General features: G+C 41.2%; 1 protein-coding gene across 1 annotated transcript in view; it reads right to left on the reverse strand.

Annotated features, from left to right (window-relative positions):
- AACS (acetoacetyl-CoA synthetase) overlaps positions 1–27,664 on the reverse strand; it is a 59,303-nt gene that overhangs the window by 6,372 nt on the left and 25,267 nt on the right. Inside the window, exons 6-16 of the mRNA XM_038373595.2 lie at positions 21,883–21,997; positions 20,885–20,966; positions 18,431–18,578; positions 15,238–15,318; positions 12,274–12,398; positions 8,201–8,265; positions 7,919–8,041; positions 6,236–6,349; positions 5,207–5,332; positions 2,580–2,649; positions 783–841 (exon numbers count right to left, since the gene is read on the reverse strand). Of these exons, the coding sequence (XP_038229523.1) occupies positions 783–841; positions 2,580–2,649; positions 5,207–5,332; positions 6,236–6,349; positions 7,919–8,041; positions 8,201–8,265; positions 12,274–12,398; positions 15,238–15,318; positions 18,431–18,578; positions 20,885–20,966; positions 21,883–21,997 (1,108 nt within the window). The remainder of the gene's footprint in view (positions 1–782; positions 842–2,579; positions 2,650–5,206; positions 5,333–6,235; positions 6,350–7,918; positions 8,042–8,200; positions 8,266–12,273; positions 12,399–15,237; positions 15,319–18,430; positions 18,579–20,884; positions 20,967–21,882; positions 21,998–27,664) is intronic.

Raw genomic sequence — 27,664 nt, forward strand, 5'->3', positions numbered from 1 at the left:
ATATCATCTCCACCAACGCAACCTGGATTAGACTCTGGCTGGTATGTTCCAAAAACAAGACAAGGGAGACTGTTCCAAAGCTTACGTAAGGGAGTAACTAAGTGAAATGCAGCCTAGGGCAATAGCCATGAACATTCTGAAAATTGCCCCACCACCCACAAGGGAAACTGACCCTCCAGATTTCACATTGTACAAGGAGGACAGCTTTTGCAGCAGAACAATACCTCAATTCACTATGCCAGAGGAATGCTTGACACCATCTCTCTGCCCTCCCTCATTACTGCTAACTTTCTGCCGACTTCATACAGTCACACACTGCCTTTGTGCACAGATTCACTTATGGCAGTAATAAAAAGGCACAAGAATTTATTTCAGCTATTGACAACAGCTCAGTAAAAACAACCGAGCACTGTCTAACAGTTCGTCTTGGAAGAACAAACAATGGAAATAAATGGATTCTCTTTTGAAGTCACATAAAATGGTTTGCACAATTCTTGTAAGCCTTATTACATGAATGCAACATCTTATGAGGAAAATGCAGTCCATTTCAGTTAGTCACCTCCAGCTCTGTAGAACCTTTTGGAAGGAAGGCAATTCCATAGTCGTCAAAGCAGTATTTCGTTGTTAATGAGAACAACCTCTTCTTTAGCCCCTTTTCAATGAAAGATCCCATGTGTTATTAATTAATCCTTTCAACAACCCTTTAATTGCTCACATTTCAGATTTAAGGCTACAGAAAAATGTCACTGTTGCAAAAGGTGGATGAAAAAAGTTTTTCCTACCTATGTTATAGATTTCGGAACTTCCAAATCTCACTCCACTTGGATTTAGCGTACCATCACTGAAAGTTGCACACAAAGGAGTATTAAAATGTAGTTAGGGTTTGATGAAGAAATGATGCAATTTACCAGGTTTCTCAATATTCGGTGTGGTGAAACATGCAGGAACTTGTAGCAGAAATAGGATTATAAGAGATTGGCTAAAAGCAGCTTTGTACTCATTAAAATTAAGTTTTACACAAAATATAAACAAGCCACATTCTTCCCTTCATCATTTATTTCCTCTACGCCCAAAGTTTCCACTGGTTTTCCTCACTTAAACCTGCATGCATACAGGCCTTCACAAAAAGTAGCCACCAATATCCAGCCACCAAGTAACAGAGCCAGGTGCCTTTGTGGCACTCCTTGGCACTGCTATTGTGTGTCTTCCCCCTCCTACCATCTGAGGCTGAGCATCTCCATTTCTGAAGCACTTCTCACTCCTGCAGACAGTGGACTCCATGAGCTGAGCCTAGAAACTGAACCAGGCCTGCTGCGTGAAAAACTGGACACAATCCTGGACCACTAACTTGCCATTAAAACTGAGAGCTGATAAATTATATAGCAGTATTTACCAAAACAATGCTCCTGAAGTCCTATTAACTCTTCAAAACAAGCATGACAACTTATAACAAAGTAACACCTCACACTTCTAACCTGTAGCTTTCCAAGTGGTTTAAAAAAGATGAATAAGTACCATTATCCCACACTGCCATAGGGAACCTGAGGAACAGAGAGGTTAAGGCAGACATTTTCAGTCCCTCCATTTTCTTGGAGTCCAACTTGAGACATGCAAGGCCTAATTTTCAGAGGCACTCAACACTTATCACTGAAGCCCACTAGAGTTATGGTGCTTGGCACTTTTGAAAGTTATGCCCGTGGTGCCTCAGGTTGGACCTCTGGCAAAAAAAAAAAAAAATCAAAACAAAAACAGAAGAACTCAAAGGATACTTTTAGAAGTGCAGGGCAGCAACATGCTCAAGATTATGTAGCAAATCAAATGCAGAGCCAAGAGCTGAGCCCAGTTTTGACTCCCTGTCTGGTGCCCCACCCACTTGGCCTCACTGCATCCTGTGAAATCCCAGCTTCTCAGCAGCATGACCTCTCAAAACCCAAGAGGCTGTAGGCTAGCAAACCTGCACAAGAACCGTATATTAGCTATTCACAATGTGCCGTCCCTTCACTGTGAACTTACTGGCCATACTGGGTCAGACCAAAGGTCCATCTATCCCAGTATCCTGTCTTCCAACAGTGGCCAATGCCAGGTACCCCAGAGGGCATGAACAGAACAGGTAATCATCAAGTGACCCATCCCTTGTCATCCATTCCCAGCTTCTGGCAAACTGAGGCTAGAAACCTCATCTCTGCCCAGCCAGGCTAATAGCCATTGATGGACCTATCCCCCATGAACTTATCTAGTTATTTTTTGAACCCTGTTATAGTCTTGGCCTTCACAACATCTTCTGGCAAGGAGTTCCACAGATTGACTGTGCATTGTGTGAAGAAATACTTCCTTTTGTTTGTTTTAAACCTGCTGCCTATTAATTTCATTTGATGACCCTTAGGTCTGTGTTACATAAATGTTGAAATTTACAATGCTGAAAGTAATAGGATTCTAGTATATTTCCCATCAGATCCAGAAACTCAGCCAACAAGCAGAGTGGGGAGTCATCCCAGAGATGTACATGTTCTCCTGCAACCCAACAGAGCCTGCCAACTTTACATGTTCCCTCAGAACAGTTTTACCAAACTATACTTTACCTGCGGCCAAGCATGATGATTCCTCCAGTCTCAGGATTTATTTTGCAGTAGTCACCGTGGGCCCAAACACCTGTCAGAAGGTGACAAAGTGTTAACCAGCCCATTTGCCATCAATGCAGATCTGACTAAGTACAATGCAGTTGCATGGTGAGTCATCGAAGTCCAGAAGGGGACAGCACCAGAGTTTGGAGAGACTGAATTAGGCGGAAAATTAAAAGTTAAGCGTGTAGAGTTTAGCTACATTATGACAAAGGGAACACACACAAGTCTAAAAGTATGTGGAAGGTGTAAGTCCTTTGATTCTGTCAGCTGGACTACTCCTGTGAATATGTACAGCCCTTAACTCACCGGGGGAGAGCTGGCTAATCCTCAACATTCCAGGCATGATTCTGATCCTCCACACAGTGGTTTAACTCCCTTGACCTCAACAGAGGCTCGTTCTAGCTGGCTGCACAACATGCATCTGTATGGGACCCAGATTTGGGATGTTGCTCTTCCCCCATCAGAGAGAGTGAGGGGAAGAAAAATTGATTGGCCTGAGCATGCTCAGAGTCAACACCCAGCCTCACTCCACATACTCAGACTCCTGAGTCTTGTGTTAAACGCTTCATTGATTGTGTGATGCAGGATCCTCAGAGATAGGAGTCAATGCTTTGAACACCACCCACGGTGAGGCATGAGGGTACCTCCAGTAGAGGTAACACTCAAAGGGGATGTCTCCCTCGACCCTGCAGCAATTCTGGGGCAGAGGCACTCTCTGGGATTACATGGCAGGCTCTCAATGGAGTCACAGGGGCTCCCGTTTGCTTGATGGAGTTACTCTGGATTTACACTCGTGCAAAAATCAGAATCAGACCCCTAGAAGCTGGGCTAGATGTTTTTCCTCATCTACAGCAGGGTTAACATGGAGAAACTCCAGTACTGGAAATGGTAATGTTAAGCAAAATTTGAATTAAATTGGGTAAGGACAAAACCCCAACCATGCACGTGCAGGCACCACTCCATTCCTCAACTGACAAATTTTATACTTCGTTTTAACCTGAACCACAAAAAAATAGGGTTTCCAACAGATCACGAAAACTTGTACCGATGCTGGTTTCAGAGGGAAGACTGCTGTCAAACATAGCGATCTGTCCTTTCAGAGTTGCGGTTCCTACGGGTGCACATGCACATGCTTTTACATGGATTCAGTGGTCCCTTTTGTTCTTAAAGGCTCCTCTGGCTTTAGTGGCTAGTTAAGTGAAATGTACTATAAACTACCAAACCATCAAGAACATAGTACTATAAAGCCAAAGAAAGAAATAATCTATTGTTAAAAATAAAGCGTGCACCTCTTTCCAGGAGAAAGCTTACAAACATGACAGATGAGGTAGCTGTGTATTGGTAACTACTGCCACAGCTAGGCAGAGCATGTGCTGTGGTTTTATACGCAGACTTTCAAACTGTAGTGTGGCAGCAAAGGAAGAACACAAAGACTGTTTTGATTGGTGACTGTGGAAGAGTGTGTGGAAAGCTGTCAAAAGATGTTTTAAGTACACCAGGGTTTTATTTAGAGTTAGACTTATTTCATGGTGTATGATCCTAGGCCATCTGCTAGGAAGAAAACTTTATAGAAAAATTAAAACTTGAAATGCAACTTGTAATGTGTGGGATCTTGTCGGGCATCGTGATGTTAAGCAGTCGTCCCCCTTCCCCACCCCCATGGAAGGAAACTGGCCACTCAGTATAAACAATGGGACAGAAAAGGTTGCTAAAATTATAAACATGACAGTAATAGCTGAATATTGCTTATAAAATAAGAAAAAGGGCCAAGGAATGGAATGTTAAACAGACCCCTGTGGTTAAGTGAAAGGTAGCCCTCTCCTACTGTAGATCGTGGCTTCTCACAGTTAAAGGCACTCTTCCTTGTTAATCACTTGAAACGCCTTTGTGAGGCTGTGATTGATAAACATCTCCATCTAGCGCTGAAAAGAAATGGACTCAAGGCCTTGATCCAACAAGCCCATGCCCAGCATGCAACACGGAGGGCAATGTTGCTGTGCTTCTGTGCAAGTATGAGCAAAGGCTATGGGTGGACTCAGTCCTCCAGAATAAAGCACAAACAAGCATCTAACCCACTGCACTTCAGTCCTCTTACTCTTATCAGCACAGGGCTGGTGCATGAGTGGAGAACGAGATACTGGCTTAACCCTCACACTAATTGGGTAGTAGGCCTGGGCTTATCTCCTAGGACTCACTTCTAATACTAGGCAGGAACAGTCTGGCATCAGTATAGTAGCACTCAATAGAAGATTGTTCCTTTCCCACTTATACACCCAACAGTGTATACCTGTGCTGAGCCAGATCAAGCTGCTGTAGCAGTCCTATCTGCCTAATGACAGCAACAGAGGCATGAGTTTTCCAGAAATTCAAAATTAGACTAACCCAGACTGAAATTCAGACCAAAGCACCAGGGAATAAATAGCAAGATATTCATCAAACATTTGTTACAAGTGTCACCCTAGCAAATCTAGATACAACTGCATCCACCCAACCATGGGAAAGAGCAGGCTTATAATTTTGTAAACAACCGTCAGTTCTGTATGCCTGGTCAGTTCAGATAATGAATTAAGCATCTCACTACATACCTGGGAATTTTGAAAAATAAGCTTTCCTGTATTTGTTTCCATTCTCATCATTCCAGAAGTGTGTAGGCTGACACGGCATAGGCTTGGTACAAACCAGCTCACCGCTTTCCCCCCAAACTGGTTTGCCTGTTTACAAATAAATAGACAGATTTTCTGCATTTCCCTTTTGTAAACCGCTGGGTACCAAAGCAAAGCAAAGCACATAGGATTATTATTTGCATAATGGTAACACCCAGAGGCCCGGGTACTCTGGGCATTGATAGCTGATCTAAAAAGTTCTATGGTCAATGGGCTAAATTCAACCTTGATTTAACTTCACCGAGTAAGGTTAGATCTAATGGTCCCCTCTGTTCTAGCCTCCTGTTTATCACAAGCCTCTCCCAAATACCCCTATATTAAACCCAAAAACTTCAATTAGACCAATGTATTTCAGTCCTCAGGAGCTAAACTGAGCCACAGGGACAGAACAGAAAGACTAAAGTACTACCATTGCCCAAGGTCCCTAGAATAGCATGAAACTGTTTAGGTGAGATACACCCAGATGACCGCAGCAGGAAAAAAAAAAAAAAAAAAAAATCACACCATGTTGCAGAGGAAGGCAAAAAAATTTCATTAAAGTTTAATGGAATTGCATCAGTGGTGAATTTAGTCCAGTGTCTGGTATAGACAGTTTTTAATTGGACAGGAGCATAACTAGCAAACACAAATACAAGATGTTGGGATATGGTCTCATACTAACATAGGGTCCTGAAGAGCCATCAGATTTGCTCAGTCCAGTTTGTGGGACAAGCTTCTACATCAAAGAGCATCACCATTAAGGGCACGGTTGTGAAATGGTTTTGAGATCACTAACTCATTTACAGCTGGCCACTTAGCCATGAGATGGTTGCCACTTTTGGTCACTGGGTTGGATTATCAGCTGATCAAGAGATGAGACTGTCTCTATCAGTCCCATAAATCACCATTAAATTCCTGCAGCTATTACATTTTATTTAGAAATGTTTATTGAGTTGACTAGAAAATGGTTACCTTCATCATTCCATGCTTCCACTGCCATGCCCAGGTTCCTGGCCTGAATCTCTCCTTTGTAAACTGGGATTGTAACATTCTGACCCATGAAACATGAAATGATATCTGTTCCACCTATAAACAAAAAGGAGGGACACTTAGAAGTCAGACACTTTTAAAGAACTTTTTAAAAGATCAAATAAAGACCACATGAGTAATTTTATTTTCACATAATACTGAAATAAATTCTGTCCACTCTAACAAAACCTAGAATACACTGCCCAGATTGTCTACTATTTCTATGTAATTTACAATGAACAAAGTTAGAGAGGCTTTTCTTACAATACGCATGCCCTTTGTATAGGCATACACCTTAGGGACTGAATTTTTTTCTCCTACTAGTTTTACACTGGTATAAGATTCATTAACTTCACTGGAGTAACTCCTAATTTACACAGTGAAAGAGTGGCGATTCAGGTGCCTAGTCTACAGTTAGGTCACTGATTCAGAGATGTTTAAGATGAGGAAATGACACTATTCTCTTTTGTTCCTTGTGGCATCTTGCAATCAAACAGTATAGCTGCGCACTAGATAGTTGCTGTTGGTCCATTTCTATTGCTTTTTCTTGTGCATTAGCACAACTGTAGTTATGTTTGGGATCTTCGCACTCATGGGGAATATTTAAGCCTTAATTTAAAAAAGTTTTCACTCGAGTAATTAGGATATTTCTAGTCATATTTAAATAAAAGGCAGAGTTACAACAAAAGGCCCAATCCTGCAAATCTCACTCACATGGACTGTTCTTTGACATCAGAGACTATTAATAAATGTCATCTTAAGGTCCAGACCTACTTCCTTTAAAGCAAGAGACAGAACTCCCATCGACTTTAATGGCAGAAGGATTGGACTCTGGACCTGGGGTCTAAACTAGGTTGACACGGTCCCACTGAAGACCTGATCCTTGGTACCCTGCACAACAAGGCCCTGTATGAGTGTGACTTTATATGAACAAAAAGAAAAGGAGTACTTGTGGCACATTAGAGACTAACAAATTTGAGCATAAGCTTTCGTGAGCTACAGCTCACTTCATCGAATGCATCAATTTGTTAGTATCTAAGGTGCCATAAGTACTCCTTTTCTTTTTGCGAATACAGACTAACACAGCTGCTACTCTGAAACCTGTTTATATAAACAGAAAAGAAACTGCCCAAGCGAGCTCTCTTCACACTACACTGGACATAGCTTGACACATCTCTATTGTTAATTACATAATCTACACATTGACCCATCTATTGTGGCCATTAACTGAAACAGAAGCCTGGCAAAAGTCTCCAGAGGAGAAGTTTCTGGTGAAGTCAGCTATGCAGAGAACAATGCGTGCTGTAGGTTAACAGACTCTCACCCTGCTGCCCGTGAGGGCAGCCAGTCAAAATAAAGTAGCCTGCTTCCTTACATCTACTCTGTCACAATAGTTCCATCTCAAAGTCTTTGAGTGCACCAAGTTCATTATACTAATACGATGGCATGCTGAATTATGCAGAAAAACCCTGCACAAGTCAAAGGTAGTTGCAGTTTAAGTATAATCACGGCTCACTGATCTCCCAGCCCAATCTTCCTGTACACAAAGTTGCAAAGAGGCAGCAAAGACGGGAACTGGCTACAGGAAGAATAGCAAACTTAAAATGCTTTTGGAGTAAGTATTACCTGAAATGGATCCCAGGAGGACACTGCTCTTTATATGTTTGTAGACATACTCGTAGCTTTGTGATTTGAGTGGTGACCCTGTAGATAGTATAGTATGAAGTGTTTGAAGATTATGGGTGTCACCTTAAAGAGGGAAGAAAACCAGAAATTACAAACATTTAAGTTCTACCATATTATCTATTCACCACTTAAATAAATCCAAACAGTCAAACATAACCCTCAGCTCACTGTCTGTGGACAGGCTACAAGGCCAGAGAAAAAACAGAGGGGTTTGAAGCTTACATGGTTTTAAGTTTCTCTCTTCTAATACAGCCAGCCACTTTGCACCTGTTCCAAGGATGGTGATCCTAGAGAGGAGAAAGAAATTTTCAAGGACTGCACATTCTACACCTTGCAGGATCAGTCAAGTATCAGATCTGCTTAAAGCTTTATGATTCTAGGCATGTCTTTTTCAGCAATCAAAATTAGTCAGGTCAATTGAGTCATTTCTGTAGCTTTGAAATTTTTAATTCTGGCTTTGAATATTAAGCCCAGCCTTCCCATCTAGCAGAAAGCATTCACTTACAGTTTCAAGAATCCTGAACTACAAAGCACTCCAAATACATTAGGAAATCTCCTAACATATAATTCGTTAATTTGCCATAATTAGCCTGTTTAACAGGACATAGTTGCCTTGTTATAGTCTCTCAAGTATCAGAATTGTGTTATTCTAGTGCAGTGTAATAGACAGTGATCCAAGTTTTGCTCTCAGATACACACTCAATGCCAACTGAAGTCAATGAGAGTTGCATACATATGGAGCATAGTGTGTATGTGGCTGCCTGTTGAAGAATTCTAGAATTGGGGAGATTTCATAAGGAGAAAATCCTGGTTCAGCACCTTTCTGCTACTCACAAAACAAGGCAATTTTTTGCTACACTTGCTAAGACACCATGTTTAGTATCTAAGTTTGAGCAGTTTCCTCCTTCTCCCAGTTGCAAAATTACAGATCTTTAGGACAATGCAATCAGCTCTGCAGCATTACTATTCAAATTATGCAAGATAGTCACACCAACACTGAAGGCTCAGTGTGAAATAAATATTTCAATTAATGCAATAAATAAATAAGATACGTAGCTGGAGAACATGGTCATATGCAAGAAACAGACAAGCCAGTTAAAGCATCAGGAGCATAAACATTTTCCTTGCATGCTACTCCTCTCCCCTGCCCCAATCAAGCTTCACAACAACCCAATGAGTTAAAATATTCTTGCAATACCCATTTGATCAGATCCCGAGAGGCAAAGCGACTTACTGAAGGCCTGTACCAGAAATAGAACTCAGGAGTCCTGGCTCCATCCCCCTGATCAAGCCAATGGTCTCTAGAAGCATTGCATAGCAAGCAGTAATGTGGTAAAAATAAAATCCTACTAAAACTTTGGAGATAGAACAGTGGGAGTTATTCAGTTTGAAAAAGTTAATCTATCCAAAGTAATCAATGAGGCTTAATACCTACATTTGTCTACATTAGTTAAAAATATAACTGGAGCTGAAATAGAATCCCAAGAGCTTCATTTGCCCAGTGCTTTAATATGGGAGTTCTGAGATGCCATTAATCTAACCAGGAAACAGATTTTTAAATGACTGCATATAACTCATTTTCAGTTCTCTGATCACAAGGAAGAAGAAGAAGAAGAAGAAGAAGAAAAAAAAGTCTTCCCACACACCAATTAAAAGTTAAAGTGAAGCCTCCCCCTCAACTCCATTTATTGCTGGAAGTGTTATCCTGATCTATACATTAACCTTCAAGAAATCCTGCTCCTGTATAAGTAATGCTCAAGTGATTTGTGCTGCATGGTGTTAGTTTTACATGGTGCAAAAAACTCCCTTGAGGAGATACTGAAGTTATGAAGGTTATTATTTTGCAAGGTGTTTTAGAGACAAGCAAGTATATGGAATATTGCATGAGTGCCTAGAGCAAGGGATGGGCACCTCTTCGTATAAAGAATAAATCACAATCTCTTCTCTATTACAAACAGTAATTGGCTGGTCCTTTGGCTGTGGTTTACTACAATCGTATGAAGTATTTTTATCCTTACGCATTATTTTACTTACTAGTACCCTCTGAGCCATTTATTATACAGCAAGGATACTCTATACTTGCCTGTTTTTTTGTTTACTATTTGACATACTCTCTTTCAGAAGTCTTTGGAGTTGTTCCTTTGCCCACCCCGGGTTAAGTGGTGGTAAACTGGTGTTTGGGGGTGGGGGGGAACTTTTTGGCCTGAGACCCACATTGGGTATGGACATTGTATGGCAGGGCATGAATGCTCACAAAATTGGGGGTTGGGATGCAGGAGGGGGTTAAGGGCTCTAGCTCAGGGTGCAGGCTCCAGGGTGGGGTGGGGTTGGGGCTGCAGGAGAGTGCTCCAGGCTGGGACCAAGGGGGGGGGAAATCAGGGCTGGGGCAGAGTCAGGGCACAGGAGGGGGGGGTCAGGGGTGCAGGCTCTGGGCAGCGCTTATCAGCAGCATGTCCCCGCTCCAGTTCCTAAGCAGAGGTGTGGCCAGGAAGCTCTGCGTGCTGCCCTGTCCTCCAGCGCCACCCCTGTAGCTCCCATTGGCTGCGGCTCCCGGCCAATGGGAGCTACAGGGGCAGTGTGCAGAACCCCATCTACCCCATGCATAAGAGGCAGACGGGGGACATGCCACTGCTTCCAGAAGCTATGCAGAGCAGGGCAAGCCCCTGACCCTACTCCCCGGCAGGAGCTCAAGGGCCACATTAAAGACATCTGGAGGGCCAAATGAAGCCCTTGAGCTGTAGTTTGCCCACCCCGACTTAACCCCTTGATATGGGCTAAAAATCAAACACTACGGAGCAGAATCTTTACTAAAATCATCCCAATCAAGGAGTTATTGCTATTCAGCATCACCAAGGTAAACAGTTATGTGTAGCACACTGCACCTTCATGACAGGGCATAAGATAACAGCCAACATGAATATTTTGGAACAAACTACATTAGAAGGCTAGCATACAGCTGGCCAATGCTTTTAGCAATCGATTAAAATATTAGACCTGCATACATGCTTGAACTGCTTTCGTTTACCTTCCATACCCAGATGATGCTCAGAAATTGGTTCCATTTCTGGACTAACTTTTTACCCCACTGGTTCTGCTCTTGAATCCCTCTAAGTTTCAACAGATTTTAATAACCTTCCACTAGAAACAATTTCACTAACATGTAACCTTTAATTATAAATAGCCAGCACCAAAATGTCAATTGTTAAATATTGCATAGCACAAAAGGCAAAGCTGCATATTTAATTATTAATTGGGAATAGTTAGGTGACATGCACTGCATCCACTTTCCACCACAAATGAATTAAAACCTGAGCATTAAGCAATTTAAAAATATTGGGTATTTAAACAGTAATAATGTAAAGATCTGCGGTTTACCTACAGTTTGCAAGATGGTAGAGTTATAAAAATCAATGCTCTCTCCAATGTTCACAAAAGGTCAAATATCATGAAAGGCCTTAAAGCTGCTTTTGTTTCAATTTTGCTATTTCTTTATGCACCAGGAGAGGGCACCCGGCACTGCATTATGTTCGCACGGGTATATATGACCACTAAAATTGCTTGACAAAGAATGACAGGTTTCAGAGTGGCAGCCGTGTTAGTCTGTATTCGCAAAAAGAAAAGGAGTACTTGTGGCACCTTAGAGACTAACAAATTGAAACCTGTCATTATGCAAGGCACTGAATTTAGCCGTATAGAGTGGAAATCTGTCAAAAATTTGACAGTCTCTAAGGTGCCACAAGTACTCCTTTTCTTTTGACAAAGAATGAAACAGATTAGAAAGCAAAATATGAAAATACAGGCAGCCCTGCTGAACGGCCCCAGTCAATTTAAGGCTTTCAAATTCTATCAAGCACCATACTCAGGTTTATGCTGAGTAGTCTGAAATAAAGGATTCTTATTTCATAGTTCAGAGTGCACTGAGAAATTACTCTTTAGACTGTTCCCAATTACTGCCTTTTGAAAAGGCTGCTTTTAAAACTGACTTTTGAACGGACATACTTTATTTACAGGGAATCAAAATGCCTGAATGAATTCTAAAACGCACCATTCAACCCTTTGTCTTTCACTCCCTCTAAAAAAAGACCACTTCAGTCTAAGATTAATAGTTTACCCTAAATTAAGCCAACATTTAAAAACTATGCCACCCTATATGTTGGCTTCAGATCAAGCAAATAGCCTCTATTGAAGCTGTTTTTATGTGGGATTAGTAACAGACTAAAGAGTGAAGACAGCAATTTCTAGGATTTAAATTGAGAAGAAGTTCTATAGTTCACTTCAACATCTTGTTTACCTACCCCAGCCGGTCAACCAAATCCCAGAGCACATTGGGTGATGGAACAAGAGGAGATCCATCATACAAGACCACTGAAGCTCCTGCAGCAAGCGCAGACACTAACCAATTCCACATCATCCAGCCAGTCTAGAACAAACAAGACTCCCATGTTAGTTTCTATCTTTGTGAGCTCACATACTCAGAAGGAGACATCTCTCAACTATTTATTGATCTGTGAATTCAGTCTCTCAATGTTACTTGAAAATACCACTGCATTACATTTGTTTACTGTTAGAGTAAATTTATCAGAACCCATGGACCAGTTTCAACTGTTAACATCACAGTAAATCCTGGGCAACTCCAGTGAAGCTAGTCAAGATTTACACTTTTTGTAGCCGACTCAGAACCTGGCCCCCACTTTAGTAACCTTATTTCAGGCCTTCAAAAAATTGGGGGGGAGACATGGAATTAATGTAGGGCCCCAAAATGTGTACGTTGGTTTTAAGTTACCCCAATATATTCATAGGTTTAAGGCCAGAAGGGACAATTAGATCACTCAGTCTGCCTGCCTAACACACAGGCCAGAGTGTTTCATCCAGTTGCTCCTGTACTGAGCCCAGTAACTTGCACGCAACTAAAGTGCATGTACCAGAACAGCATACTGTCCTGATCTGAAGACATCAAGAGATAGAGAATCCATCATACAAGGAATAGCAGAGTCCCATGTACTTATCCCAAATTACAATGATTGTAGGGTATTAGACTTACCTGGTAATTACAGACCAAAAATAATAGTTTTATTTTGTGTAGCAACTTTCAAATACTTCAGGTGGTACTTGCTTTGGTATTTAGCCCAAAATACTTCACAAGATACAAGTGACAGCAGGTATTTGAGAGAATTAACACACCAATTCGGACATGGTTTGTAGTATAGTGTGTATTTTATGACACTCCATTGCTGCTTTACACTGAATCCCATCATATGCCAATGGAATATGTCTTGACAATTTTTAAAAAACTTTTAATCAGAAATTATGAAAGTTCCAGTGTTCACTGTATGTAAACATCTCCTTGCAGAATGCAGGTACAATGCCTGTGCTAAAAAAACACTTGGGGGAAAAAGGATTCTTCCCTCCCTCCACCCATACATCACTTTGTTGGCATATGGGTGCCTGCAGCTAGCCAGGAAAATCTCCTCAGTGCCTGGGCCATGTAGGGCATCTGTAAGTGGTCCTACTTGCCCCCACTGCAAGCTCCAGCAGACAAGTCACACTAGGAGTGTGTTCATAGCACTAAGCATTGAAGATTGCTTTTTCAGAGCAGCCTGGGAGAAGTAGGGGTTGCTCTAATTTATGTCAAGGGCCATAGCAACCTCTGTTCTGGCCTTCGGCAGGACTCTTACAAACTAAGCATAATTGGTTTTCCCACATCTCTCAAATTTTTCCTGCCTCAAACTGCTACAGCCTAAGAGTTTATTATAAAGATTTGAGTTTATGCACACCTCTGCTGATCACCTCTACTTGTATTACCTGATTTGCCATTGAGGTACAAGCCTAAACAAGGATGAGACAAAAATAACCAGACTCCTCAGTGGAGGCAATGTAGAATAGCTGTTACTGCCACAAGTTTGTACAAAAAGAAAAGGAGTACTTGTAGCACCTTAGAGACTAACAAATTTGAGCATAAGCTTTCATGAGCTACAGCTCACTTCATCGGATGCATTCGGTGGAAAATACAGTGGGGAGATACACACACACACACACACACACACACACACACACACACACACAGAGAGAGAGAGAGAGAGAGAACATGAAACAATGGGTTTTATCATACACACTGTAAGGAGAGTGATCACTTAAGATGAGCCATCACCAGCAGGAGGGGGGTGGAGGAAAGGAGGAAAAGTGATTTTCCTGGCTAGCTGCAGGCCCCCTTATGCCAAAAGGTTTTCCTCCTTCCCCCCCTCTTGCTGGTGATGGCTCATCTTAAGTGATCACTCGCCTTACAGTGTGTATGATAAAACCCATTGTTTCATGTTCTCTGTGTGTGTAAATCTCCCCACTGTATTTTCCACTGAATGCGTCCGATGAAGTGAGCTGTAGCTCAAAGCTTATGCTCAAATAAATTTGTTAGTCTCCAAGGTGCCACAAGTACTCCTTTTCTTTTTGCAAATACAGACCAACACGGCTGCTACTCTGAAACAAGTTTATACAGGAGCTCACCATGGAACGACAGGCTAGCCAAGCAGAAACTCCTTTTATACCATGTACAAATACCTTCTACCTTGCTACTGTCCCAACATGATATAAACAAAAACTTCCACAGAGATGAATTTACACCTTCCTCAACAGAATATAAATGACTGTTGGGAGCATGGAGAGCATCACGGTAGTAGGATAGTATTAGGATAATATTTAAAAATGTTTGAAAAGCCCCAAAACACTTAGGATTTTCTTAAAAATAAGTCACTGTTAAACCTAAGTTGCACTGTGTTGACTATGTTAGCACCAAATAAGGACGGTTAAACTTCAAGGAGTCACAAAACAGCCATTCTATTTTCTTCCCTTTATGTTATTAGAAATCACTCATTTAGAACATGGGCATTTACACAATGGAGAAGACCAATGGGCCATCTGGCCCACTATCACATCTCTCTGACAGTGGCCAGAACCAGGTGCCTCAAATGAAAGTGCAAAAAAAAAAGTCCCAGTGCACTTATGGGGTTTCCAAGTGGGGGTGACAGAGGCTGGTTCATGTCCCAACCATGAAGGTTCATAGCCCTTTAGATGCCCCCTCCACCAGGCTCCCAGGGATGCACAAATTCTTGCCATTCCACCAAAATGAACAGGGTAAAATTGTCACTCATCTCCAACATGGCCAGTTCCCCATATGATGCAGATGCTTTGAAGATGCACCCGAGGAGGTCATTACAGCAATAAGCTTAAAACTTAAAAGTTTTGTAAGTGTCATAAGCCCCACTTGCCGTTGTATAGTACATAATAACATCATTGCTAGTCATGTTGCCATGAAGAATATGCTCCTTCAGGTGCTGAATTAGTGTGCCCTGAAAAATAAAGTGAAAGGAAAAATAAGTTTATGTAAATAAAAAGCAAAGATCTGGTGGCCAAACATACCCTTCAGTCTCCAAATGCTGCACGGGCCTCACCAGTGAGTATTTCAGGGTTACAGATAGGTATTGAATTCCACCACCTTTCAAAGTAAAAAAAAAAAAAAAAAAACAAACAGGCAGCAACTCCCAGACCTATCCACGTCAGCATGGATAGCATTCTCCACTCCCCTTTCGTGTAACTTTCCATCCTCCTTCACTAGATCTCAGCAGTGCCTGCACTTAACCAACAATAAAGGGAGCACTTGTTTACTACAAACTGCAGCATCACTTCATAGCCAGCCACTAGGGTAGTGCAGCACCCTTTGTGGCCCATAAGGATTTGCCTACATGGGGAAATTGACCAAGAGAACTATAGCAGTACAGTAATATATCACTCTAGTTTGCCATTTCCCCAAGTGAACAAGTCCTTTGCCATAGTTTTATACTCACAATACACCCAGCTGACTGGAAGGAGTGAGGGACCCAAAGTTGTTCTGGACTTAAGTGTCATGGCACAAAGCATTCATGTCATATACTAGGTCACAACAGTAGCTCAAGCTATCTCAAATTTTAGTTCTTTGGAGACTGCAGACAGAACTATGACGATGACCTCCTAAGCATTCATGTGGCTAGCAGCATGGCACATGACAATGCACTGAACTATGCTATTACTCACTTTTCTCTTTTGTTGAAAATGTAGCTAACACACTTCTTGGATCATCATCATTCAAGACAGACTTTCCAGGATCAATGAATGTATAAACCGCTTCCTTGTGTCACTTTACTACAGTGACACATTAAAATGGTTGATTTAAACACAAAAGCTGTGCTTTGCATTTTTGCAAGTGCTCATGGTGGAGTTTAGGGACTTTACATGAATCAAGCAAAATATATGTTGAAAGAAAATCCATTATAGATACAAATTTAAAACAAAAAACTAATGTAAATTGTACATGCTTTAAGGGATGGGAAGGAAAAAATAAAAAAATACAAGCAAATCCAATTTTTCTTTAGCATCTCAGAGGAGCCATGTCTGGATTTTACCTGCTAATGCTCCAGTGCACTAAGATGTCACAATGCTGCCATCTAGCTACAGACTACTTTCTATAACCTGCATTTTAAACGTAAGATTCATGGCTTTGCCATACCACAACCAGTAACTGTTGGAAACAATCTTTCACAAGACTTATGCACACATTTAATGGGACTGTTCAGTGTGTAAGTGAAATGCAGGCTTAAATCTTTGCAGGAGCAGGATTTTTAATGGTACCCTTATAGTTAGAGTCCTGTAGAATTTGAGACTATTGATCCCCCCAATGGATCAAATTCAATTAAATGTTTGTTGCCTCTCCTTCCCAAATTACACTTTTGGATTCTCAGGCTCTGAAATAGTAATGAAATTTTTCAAGATGAATCCATGCACAAACTACAAACTACTACTATGGAGAAAATGGAGTGTAAACCAGTACAGAGTTGAAGACTGCTGAGCTTTTTTTTTTTTTTGGGGGGGGGGGAGGGGGGGAGAAGAGAATCTACCCCTTTATGTCTTGGATTCTAGCTGAAGAACCCAATTCTCCATTTGCTTACATGGGTGTAAATCAGGAGCAACTTCCAAGGTGTGAAATCAGTGCAAGGGAAATTAGAATTGGGGGACTATATTTCTATGATTTAGGAATTAAAAAATAAAATGAAAATTAAAAAAAAGGAGTTGAATATTTGTTAGAGAACTAAAACAAAAACCCTACAACCTCCACAAGTTTCTCTTTAGACCATTAATACACTAGAGCTTTGCTTCCGAAACAAAAAAGTTATTTAAACACACACACACACACACACACACACACCCCTTACTTCTGCCTGCAGGATAATACATTTTAAAGGTTTGTCTTTATTAAAATTTATGACCATCATTTAAATATACACCACAACAGACGTGCAGAGGAAACATACGAGTTTACCACATTACACACAGTAGGGTATATGAAGTTAAGATTACAAGGAAAAAACATTTCCTGTAAAAAGATCCAGGGGATCATCAAGTTATTTTAAATTCACTGTGATCAATGTTATTTAATACACTTTTGCTGTCATTTCATCTCCTCTTGTATTTTTGATTATTGAAATTAAACTTCAGCTGTATCAGCACCACTGTGTGGCTCCAACCAAGTTGGGAGGATGAGACAGATGAAGAGGAAAGGTAGGATTCAAGGGCAAGCTAAGCAGCTGTGTAAATAATCTGGTGATGAACAGAACTTTAAAGAGGGGAAAATCCTCTTCCCTTTGTCCTCTCTCTTTTAATCTAGCTGGTCAACTGCATTTTTCCCACATCTTTCACTACCTTCTCTGCTCACTAACCTGTCTTCACAAGTGCTTATCCTAACATTCCGAACCCAGAGCAGCTACCCAACTGTCACAAAAAGGCCTGATCTATACCAGACTATTAGGTTGGTTTAACAACACTACTCAGGGGCGTGGCAAATCCACACCACTGCGCAGTGAGTTAAATTGACCTAACCCCCCAGACTAGGCAGCACTAGGTCAATGGAAAAAGTCTGCTATGCTGCTGGAGTGTTTTAAATGTAGACAAGCCTTAAGTGAATTTACTGATGGAGATGGTTTTGGATTAACAGCTCAAGTGGCAGAATTCTTCTAGTCACAAAAGCCCAGCACTGGGGTTGCAAACTTCCCCATGTCGTCTCTGCGAATGTCAGAGACGACCATAATTGTCAAGGCTCATTCAGTCATTCGTCTCTACCAACAAGGACATCAGTTGTGCCAACTGTGGTTGTGTGACAGATACTTGTCCACTGGGAAGTGTGATGAACAACCAGAACAAGCTCCAGACAGCAAGGACTTTTGGTCCTTATTGACCCACCTCTTTCAGCTATGGACCTAAAGATGAAAGGTTTCACTTAGTCAGTTATCAAAATCCACTGAGCCAACCAGGCCCCCTTTGAAACGATCAGTATCTTACATCACCACATACACTTCCCCCCCGCCCCCCAAAAAAAGAGCTCTGATTATAAGTAGACAGTGCAACATTGCAGCCCCAGGAGGGAAGACGTACCCCTGCTGAATGAACCATGCATTTTGGTGCTCCTGTTGTGCCAGATGAATACATGATAAAGAGAGGATGACTGAAGGGCAGCTGTTCAAACTCCAGCTGGGGGGCCTGGTCTCCTTTCCCAGTAGCCAGGAAATCTTCTAGAAAAACACTGCACAAGAGGGAAAAGCAACTACTTCAACTTTAAAAACAAAAACTAACTGCTACTCAACCACAGACCCAACAGCACTCTTACAATAATCCAGCCTGTATATGTAACCCTACTTGTATTCTTTTGGCTTCTCAGGCCTTTGGGGATTTTCTTTAAAATGAAATGTCAACAAAATGTTTAATGTTTTAAATGGCTTATTTTAAGAACAGGCCTACAAATTTGCACATATAAACAGTTGCCAGCCTTAAAAGCCCATACAGAGGCAGAAGTAGCAGGTAGGTACTTGTATAGCCCCCATCACACAACCAACAGAGTGCAAGTTAGTCTACTATTCTTTCAAGTAGCACACTAAGCCATGACCTCCCTGTGCTGTAGCTGAGGTCAGATGGACTGTTACTGTGCAGCAATCTGGGACATTGTAGAACAAACCCTGCCTTGCCACACAGTAACTCACCGTGTAGACAGGCCTTAAGATAATACACACGCCTGAGAAAAGTCTTTGAGGCCTGGCTTGGAATAAAGGATCACGCCCTCAAGGGAAATATTAGATTATAACAGTTACAATGTGGGTCCAGGTTGCAGTGCAGACAGAATGGCTGTTATGACAGTCAGAAGGGAGCTGTGCTGGCCCTTGATTCAGTTGTGAATGTACTTTTGGCTTGTAGTATCAATTACAATGAAATTGTTTTGGAGTGACAGAATCTCACCCTTACTGCTCAGTTTGGAACATTAGCAGTATCAAAAGATATCTGAATAACCTAACTCTGAACAGTAAACAAACCAGCCAACCTACCTCTAATTGTCATTTAAATTGTTCATTGCTCGATTTTGGAGCATGCTTTCCTCTCCTCGTTATACCAGATCTCATTTATATAAATGTGCTAATAGGATATTTCACAGAGCAAACATTTTCTTTAAGATTATCAATAAATCAAACTCAATAGTTGTCATTTTGTCGCTTTTATAAAAGTCTTACCACACTTTTCATGTTCAAGTTTATCTGCAGGATCCAACAATCAAGAAATAAATAGCAATGGAAAGCAAAATTCAGAAGGTCTAATGAGGGTAGCTTGTTGCTTTGTATAAAGCTAAATTAAGTGGATAATGTAATTTTACTGGATGCTCCTGTTTTATATCAATTATTGCTCAGACAAAACGTGAAATATGACTGAGTAAAAGATATTACAAATGCATGTTGGGGGAAGGAACGAGAGGGAGACAGCAGTGATAAATTAGTATTGACAAGCTGAAAAGTACATTAATTTTGTAAGCAAACTAATTCCATCTTTCATTGTGGAGAGATTTCTTGCTGGGTCAATACTAATGGGGGAGGGGGAGGAGCAGAGAGAGAGAGAGTGTTGTAATGAAAGAAAGCAGATGAATTGCTCATTTAGCTTCATGCTCATCAGTAGTGGGGTTTCTCTAATATAAGCAAAAAGTTTACTGAAGTAAACATTACTAGTCTGACAGAAGTATTCTTGCTCCACCGCCCCCCATTATTCTGTCACAAGTTTCTGAAAAAATTCTGCTGAATGGACAGTTTAAAAAAGAAAGAAGAAAGCCTTTTTTCTTTTAGAGTACTGCAGCATCCTTAAGCAGTGCTAGAAACCTAAGCTACATCAACCCTATACTAGAGCATGCAACACAAAATGAAGTGAACTAGAAAGTTAAAAAAAAAACCCTGATCAGTCTAAGTCAACTTCCAAGCCTGATTCTAAAGCCCAAAACCCTCAAGATTCATTCCAATAAAGTCAATGGGCTAAACTTCCTGGATGTACAAAGGTGTAAGTGAGAGCAATGGATTCCACCAACTTATTGAAGTGAGAACAGTTCTGATCCAATAAAACTGCTCGCATAAGAGCTGTATGGTCAGATCCTAAATTATGTGCTAAATACAGAAGAACAAGTGAAAAGTTAAAATGGAGATAAGATTAAAAAGCTAACCAACTGAAGAAAAAAAGCTATACAAACATGGTTTCTTCAGTGTCTGGTCAAGATTATCCCACAGATCTAAGAGAAGATCTTCTTGTGCTATGTCAAGTGTCCATTCTCTTCTCCATGAGATTTGTATTGCTGGATGTCTGAGGATCCTTGCATGTAATAGGAGCCTGATCCTTACGGGTTCTTCCCAGATGAGATTAAGTTGGGCCCCTAACATGAAGTTTGTAACTAAACAGGCAAATACTAAAATTTCCCAACATTCAGGAATGCATTAGTGAGAAAAATCCATGTAGGGTTCTAGGTCCATCCCATCTCTACTTCTGATAGACGGAGCACATGCCCAAAGGTTGATTTCATCCCATTACCTGTTTGGTATTTTAGAAATATCTATCACTTCTCTCGATGAAACATATGGAATCACCACCACTTTTCTTAAATCTGGGAGTCCTGGGGGAAAAAAAAAAAATGGAGTAGAAAAAATTATTCATTTATTTCCAGTTACATAAACAAAAGGCCTCTTCTCTGTTTGGTTAATTTGTGTACGTACTGAGTAATGGAAACAATTCAAGCTTTTCCCAATTCCCATCTTTCTGTTTGTCACTGACAACATCAAACAGCACCAGCAGCAAGAGATTGAAACTTGGATGTAAATACAGGGTAACATCAACAACGGGAGGATTAGAACCAGTACCATGGGCCAAGTTTTTCCTATTAGAAAAATCCACACAACCTTGGTGCGTCACAGATTTCATGAGCATACATGAGAGCCGAGTTCAGCCACATGAATAGCAAATCCAAGCTCTTATAGATCATTGTTCATCAGGAGATCTCAACATGCTTTAACAAAAGGCTAGTACCATTATCCCATTTTACAGATGGGGAACCTGAAGCAGAGAGGTAAAGTGACTTTCCCAAGGTCAACTTGCAGGCGAGTAGCTGAGATGGGAATAGAATCAGGTCTAAATCCAGTGCTATATTCACTAGCAAACACTGCCTCCATCTGTTCAGCATAAGCACATACAGCATTTTTCCCTCAAATGTTCCATGCTCTTTCTGCTTCTTTGAGTGGAGAAAGGGCCAATCCCATGTAAGTGAGCCAGGAAGAAGTGGTGGGAAGGAGAAGTCAGCTCAGCCATATGCCCTTTCTCTCTAACCCTGCAGGAATCCCACCATGTGAATTATTCTCATCAAGCGGAAAATAAGGATTCTTATAGTTGCTGTTTTAATTTAAAAAAAAAAAAAAAAGCAAACCAATAGGCTAAATAGTTTTGCCCAAGTAAGATTTGATTTCCTCATCACTTAAAAACAGCTTTGAAGTTTCCCCACAACTCTATGTGAGATAACATGGTATGAAGTGAAATACCTTTTACTACATTATTCAGTTTTTCCATGTGGTTATGTTCTTTGCCATTGTATACGACAGCTTCAACAGAGAAGATCAGCTTGGGCTGAATTTGGGAAAACCTGTCCAGTACGCCCTGTGGAGAAAAGGGAAAGGACAAGAAATACAATCACGAACAACACTGCAAAGGGGAAAAAAGCCACTGGTTGCTAAGTCCAAGCCATGTCGCAAAATGGCAAGAGGAGAACAGGCACGGCAGCGTACAGGGATAATATTAGAGACCAATCACTTCCTTAAAATGTTGGGGGTGGATGGAGAAAACGGAACAGTGAGTGTGAGAGCACCAATCTGTTTTATAATCCCAATGCCTATACCAAAAAGTACTACTGTGTCCTATGTCGATTACCCAGAATACCATAGTAACACTATTAGTTGTAGGGTCAGATTTACAAAAGTAAATAGGTGCCCCCTCTTGGCACTTGGTGGATTTACACCACATGCTAAAACATTCCTGAAATGGGGCTTTTGTAATCAAAAGCAAGGACCAAATCCTATTAATAAAAACCTCTCACAGACAGCATCTTCCTCTCTCTAGCTATGTTAACTGAAATATTAAGCATTGTAAAATTGACAGAGTTGGCCACAGGAAAAGAATCTCCCAAAACACCACAAAGCCAGAGACCTCACCAGCAGAGCAGAGAGAGTAATTGATTTTTCAGTTTAGTGACTGATCCAAAATATTTTTGTTCAAAACAATGGTCCCTTCCTCCACCCCACCGTTTTTCCTCTGAGTTCTCCCCCCACTCAAGAAATTAAACAGACCAAGCTAAGCTTCAAAATGAAAATTTGCAGCTATACATTTGGAAGTGTTTTAACTTTCTAATTTTTCTTTCCACCAAATTTTAAAAAAAGGAAACATTTAACCAGATTAGACCCAAGTTCGCAAACAGTTTCAGTCACCCTGAAGCTTCATTTTTCAGCAAATTAGCTATTTGACCGAAAAATTTCGCCTCAGCTCAGCTCACTAGAGGTTTATTCCCTTCTGCTTCCTGCCTAGCCCTCTGCAAATTAGTCCAAATGAGATGCAACTAGTTTTCTAGGAATTCCTGTGGGCTTCTTATTTACTGCACTTAGAGCAATTTCCTTAAATCACTTTCCCAGGAAGACAAATTACTTTTATACACCCAGTAAATGTGGTAACAGCAACTAAGAAATTGTACTAAATAAATAATGAGCAGCTTACAAGTCTCCTACACAGAACCAGCTTTTGGGACCAGACCAACTGAAGGAGAAATCTAAATAGACCACTGCAGTAAACTGGAAGTCCCCTTCTCCCGCTGCATAAAGTTAAAGTAATTGCTTGGGAAAGAGACTTCACCCACTCAACCTGCAGGCACAGGTGCATGACTACAGATCACATATGCCTACTGCATCCTTTGCAGCAAAACATCAGCAACTCTCCCTATGCAGATTCATTAATTCCAAGGCCAGAAGGATGATTGAGCCATTGGATCTGCACAGTTGAGGATAAACTTGGCCTGATTCTTCTCTCTCTGGCCAGTGTGAACAGGAGTAAGTCCATGGAGTTACTCTTGTGTAGGACTGATGTGAGCAAGATCATAACCAGGCATCTTGTATTTCTTCCCCCTCTGCATGTTCTCCATGCTGGCCTAGTTAGGGTTGGTATGCAACCTCCTGAAGGAGTGCAGAGACCCTGGTCCTCCATAACCTCTCCAATGTCCATGTAGCCTCATCATAGGGCTTATGGTGGTGCAGAGGTCCTCAGCCAACTCTCCACAACGGAGAGAGTTTCCCCGTTAGTTCAGATATTGCTCTTGGGCTTTGCACACATTCCTCTTGCACTTTGGGCAATAAGCACTTCCTTGTCTCCTTTTAATTCTACTCTGGTCTGACTCCATAAGTTATCCTAGTAGCAGACACTCATCAACTCTCTGGGCTATCAATTAAAGAAAAGCATTTTACAGTACACAGAAAAGCCTCAAGGTGCGTTTCTCAGGGAAGTGGAAGGAAGAAGGGGAAAGAAAATGTGAAACTCAATAAATTCAAGCTTCAATCATAGAACTTTAGGACTAGAAGGGACCTCAAGAGGTCATTTAGTCCAGTCCCCTGCCCTCAAGATAGGTCTAAGTATTAGACCACCCCTGACAGGCATTTGTCTAACCTGCTCTTAGAAACCTCCAACCTCCCTAGGCAATTTGTTCCTGTGCTGAACTACCCTTACAGTTAGGAAGTTTTTCCTGATGTCCAACCTAAACCACCCTCATTGCAATTTAAGCCTTGATTCTTGTCCTAGCCTCAGAAATAACATACTGAGTTAGTTGAAAAATCCCCAGTCTCACTCCAGTGACATGACACAGGTTTTCAAGTAACTTACCTAAAGCATTCACTGTTGAGAAGACCCAGACTTAGACACGCTGATTTAATTACATTACAACATTAAAGTCGTTCTCCAAAGAGCTTACGGCCAAGTAGGTGACAGTCTCATATCAGCTTGCCATCTCAGCGATTTGTTTGCAGTGTTTTCTGGGAATTGCTCAAGTGTCCTAGTAACATGCACACGCGCACGCACACACGCAAAAGACTGCTGTCCCCCATGCTGAATATAGCATCTAAACAAGTGGCTTTAAAAAAAAAGTTTAAAAACGAAGACTGACAGAATACCAGGAATGTCCTGTGAGGGAGGAGTTGGGGGAAGGGAAGAGAGGGAAGTGGAAATCCAAGACTCACACAATTACAAGTTGGGGGATCTTATCTGGGCCACGTGAACCTGCCAGAATGTATTCATGACAAGATGAGATCAGATCATTGTAAGCCCTCCTCTGCAAGGAGGGCACAAATAGATAGAACTTGCTTCACTGGCGATACTGGGACTTCAATCCAAGGGATCATAGATACTAAGGTCAGAAGGGACCATTATGATCTAGTCTGATCTCCTGCACAATGCAGGCCATAGAATTTTACCCACCCACTCCTGTGAAAAACCTCTCACCTATGTCTGAGCTATTGAAGTCCTCAAATTGTGGTTTAAAGACTTCAAGGAGCAGAGAATCCTCCAGCAAGTGACCCCGTGCCCCATGCTACAGAGGAAGGCGAAAAACCTCCAGGGCTTCTTCCAGTCTGCCCTGGAGGAAAATTCCTTCCCAATCCCAAATATGGCAATCAGCTAAACCCTGAGCATATGGGCAAGATTCACCAGCCAGATATTACAGAAAATTCTTTCCTGGGTAACTCAGATCCCACCACATCCAACATTCCATCACAGGCCATTAGGCCTATTTACCATGAATATTTAATTACCAAAATCATGTTATCCCATCATACCATCTCCTCCAAAAACTTATCAAGTTTAATCTTAAAGCCAGATAGCCTTCCAAGGAAAGCAGTGGGGGCAAAAGATCTATTCCAAAACTTCACTCCTCTGATGGTTAGAAACCTTCGTCTAATTTCAAGTCTAAACTTCCCAATGACCAGTTTATATCCATTTGTTCTTGTGTCCACACTGGTATTGAGCTTAAATAATTCTTCTCCCTCTCCAGTATTTATCCCCCTGATATATTTAGAGAGCAATCGTATCTCCCCTCAACCTTCTTTTACCTAGGCTAAACAAGCCAAGCTCCTCGAGTCTCCTTTCATAAGACAAGTTTTCTATTCCTCGGATCATCCTAGTAGCCCTTCTCTGTACTTGTTCCAGTTTGAATTCATCCTTTTTAAACATGGGAGACCAGAACTGCACACAGTATTCCAGGTGAAATCTCACCAGTGCCTTGTATAAACGGTACTAAAACCTCCTTATCCCTACTGGAAATACCTCTCCTGATGCATCCCAAGACCGCATTAGCTTTTTTCCACAGCCATATCACATTGGCGGCTCAGTCATCCTATGATCAACCAATACTCCAAGGTACTTCTCCTCCTCCATTACTTCTAATTGATGCATCCCCAGCTTATAACTAAAATTCTTGTTATTAATCCCTAAATGCATAACCTTACACTTCTCACTATTAAATTTCATCCTATTACTATTACTCCAGTTTACAAGGTCATCCAGATCCTCCTGTATGATATCCCGGTCCTTCTCTAAATTGGCAATACCTCCCAGCTTTGTATCATCCACAAACTTTATTAGCACACTCCTGCTTTTTGTGCCGAAGTCAGCAATAAAAAGATTAAATAAGATTGGTCCCAAAACTGATCCCTGAGGAACTCCACTGGTAACCTCCCTCCAGCCTGACAGTTCAGCCTTCAGTAGGAAACGTTGTAGTCTCCCCTTTAACCAATTCCTTATCCACCTTTCAATTTTCATATTGATCCCCATCTTTTCCAATTTAACTAATAATCCCCCATGTGGCATGGTATCAAACGCCTTACTGAAATCTAGGTAAATTAGATCCACTGCATTTCCTTTGTCTAAAAAAATCTGTTACTGTCTCAAAGAAGGAGATATGGTTGGTTTGGCACGATCTACCTTTGTAAAACCATGTTTTATTTTGTCCCATTGACTTCAATGTCCTTAACTTCTTTCTCCTTCAAAATTTTTTCCAAGACTTTGCACACTACAGATGTCAAACTAACAGGTCTATATAGTTACCCAGATCACTTTTCCCCCCCTTTCTTAAAAATAGAAACTATGTTAGCAATTCTCCAATCATATGGTACAAACCCTGAGTTTAGATTCATTAAAAAAGTCTTGCTAATGGGCTTGCAATTTTGGGTGCCAATTCCTTTAATATTCTTGGATGAAGATTATCTGGACCCCCCCGATTTATTCCCATTAAGATGTTTGAGTTTTGCATCTACCTCAGATATGGTAACATCTACTGCCATATCCTCATTCCCATTTATCATGCTACCATTATCCCCAAGATCCTCTTTAGCCTTAAAGACTGAGGCAAAGTATTTGTTTAGATATTGGGCCATCTCAAGGAAGCCCAGATGCATTAGGATTGGCTTGTATTCTCGGATCTTGCATGCAGAACTGTGCAGGTGGCCTCCTGACTTCAAGGGGCTGCCTGCAGGGATCTGTCCACACAGTTCTCAGTGCAAGATTTGAACTTACGCTTTTTTTGTCCACCTACTTATGCACAGGCTAGACTGTCCCATTTGCCTGTGGATACACCTCTGAGGCAAACAGGAGGCCCACAGAGGATGCTGAAAGGAGGGGGAAGGGCTCTGCACAGGAGGAAACCCCTTTAGTTTTCTGTTTATTTGCCTCTGGCAACAGGTTTCTTCCAGGTTTGCCGAAGATTTATAACATGCAGGGCCTTTAAAAAAAATTGATTGTTTGAGCAATGCAAGATGACCTCCAAATTTCATAGAACAAACATACTTTTAAATATGTAATATTGTTGAAAGCTATAAGTTACAGAACCACACCGTTCCACCCCAAAATGCAGTTGTGTAAACTTTGTGTTCATGTAATTCCATTAACACATGGAAGGAGAAAGATCTACCCTTTGGGTGGAAACGGATATTGCTATTTCCGACTATCAAAAGGCCACAGACTTGGATTTGAATTTGAGCCAACCCAACCTTTGACTAACAGAAGGAGCGTAAGCGATATTGATGGTACATATATCCCAAGGCTAAGCCTGGTTAAAAAATGCTATCACAAAAACTTAACTGGGCACTGAAAATAGCCCATCAGCATGGAGAGAAACATTTGTACATTGTAGAACAAGTAAAATGAACACTTCCCCAGATGAAAGATCAAATCACACTGCAAAGAAAATACTTCACTATCATTTTCAGACCAAGCAGAAAATATCTGTTCTACAAATGGTCA

Source organism: Dermochelys coriacea, chromosome 15 (assembly GCF_009764565.3).
Source record: "Dermochelys coriacea isolate rDerCor1 chromosome 15, rDerCor1.pri.v4, whole genome shotgun sequence".
Lineage (NCBI taxonomy): Eukaryota > Metazoa > Chordata > Testudines > Dermochelyidae > Dermochelys > Dermochelys coriacea.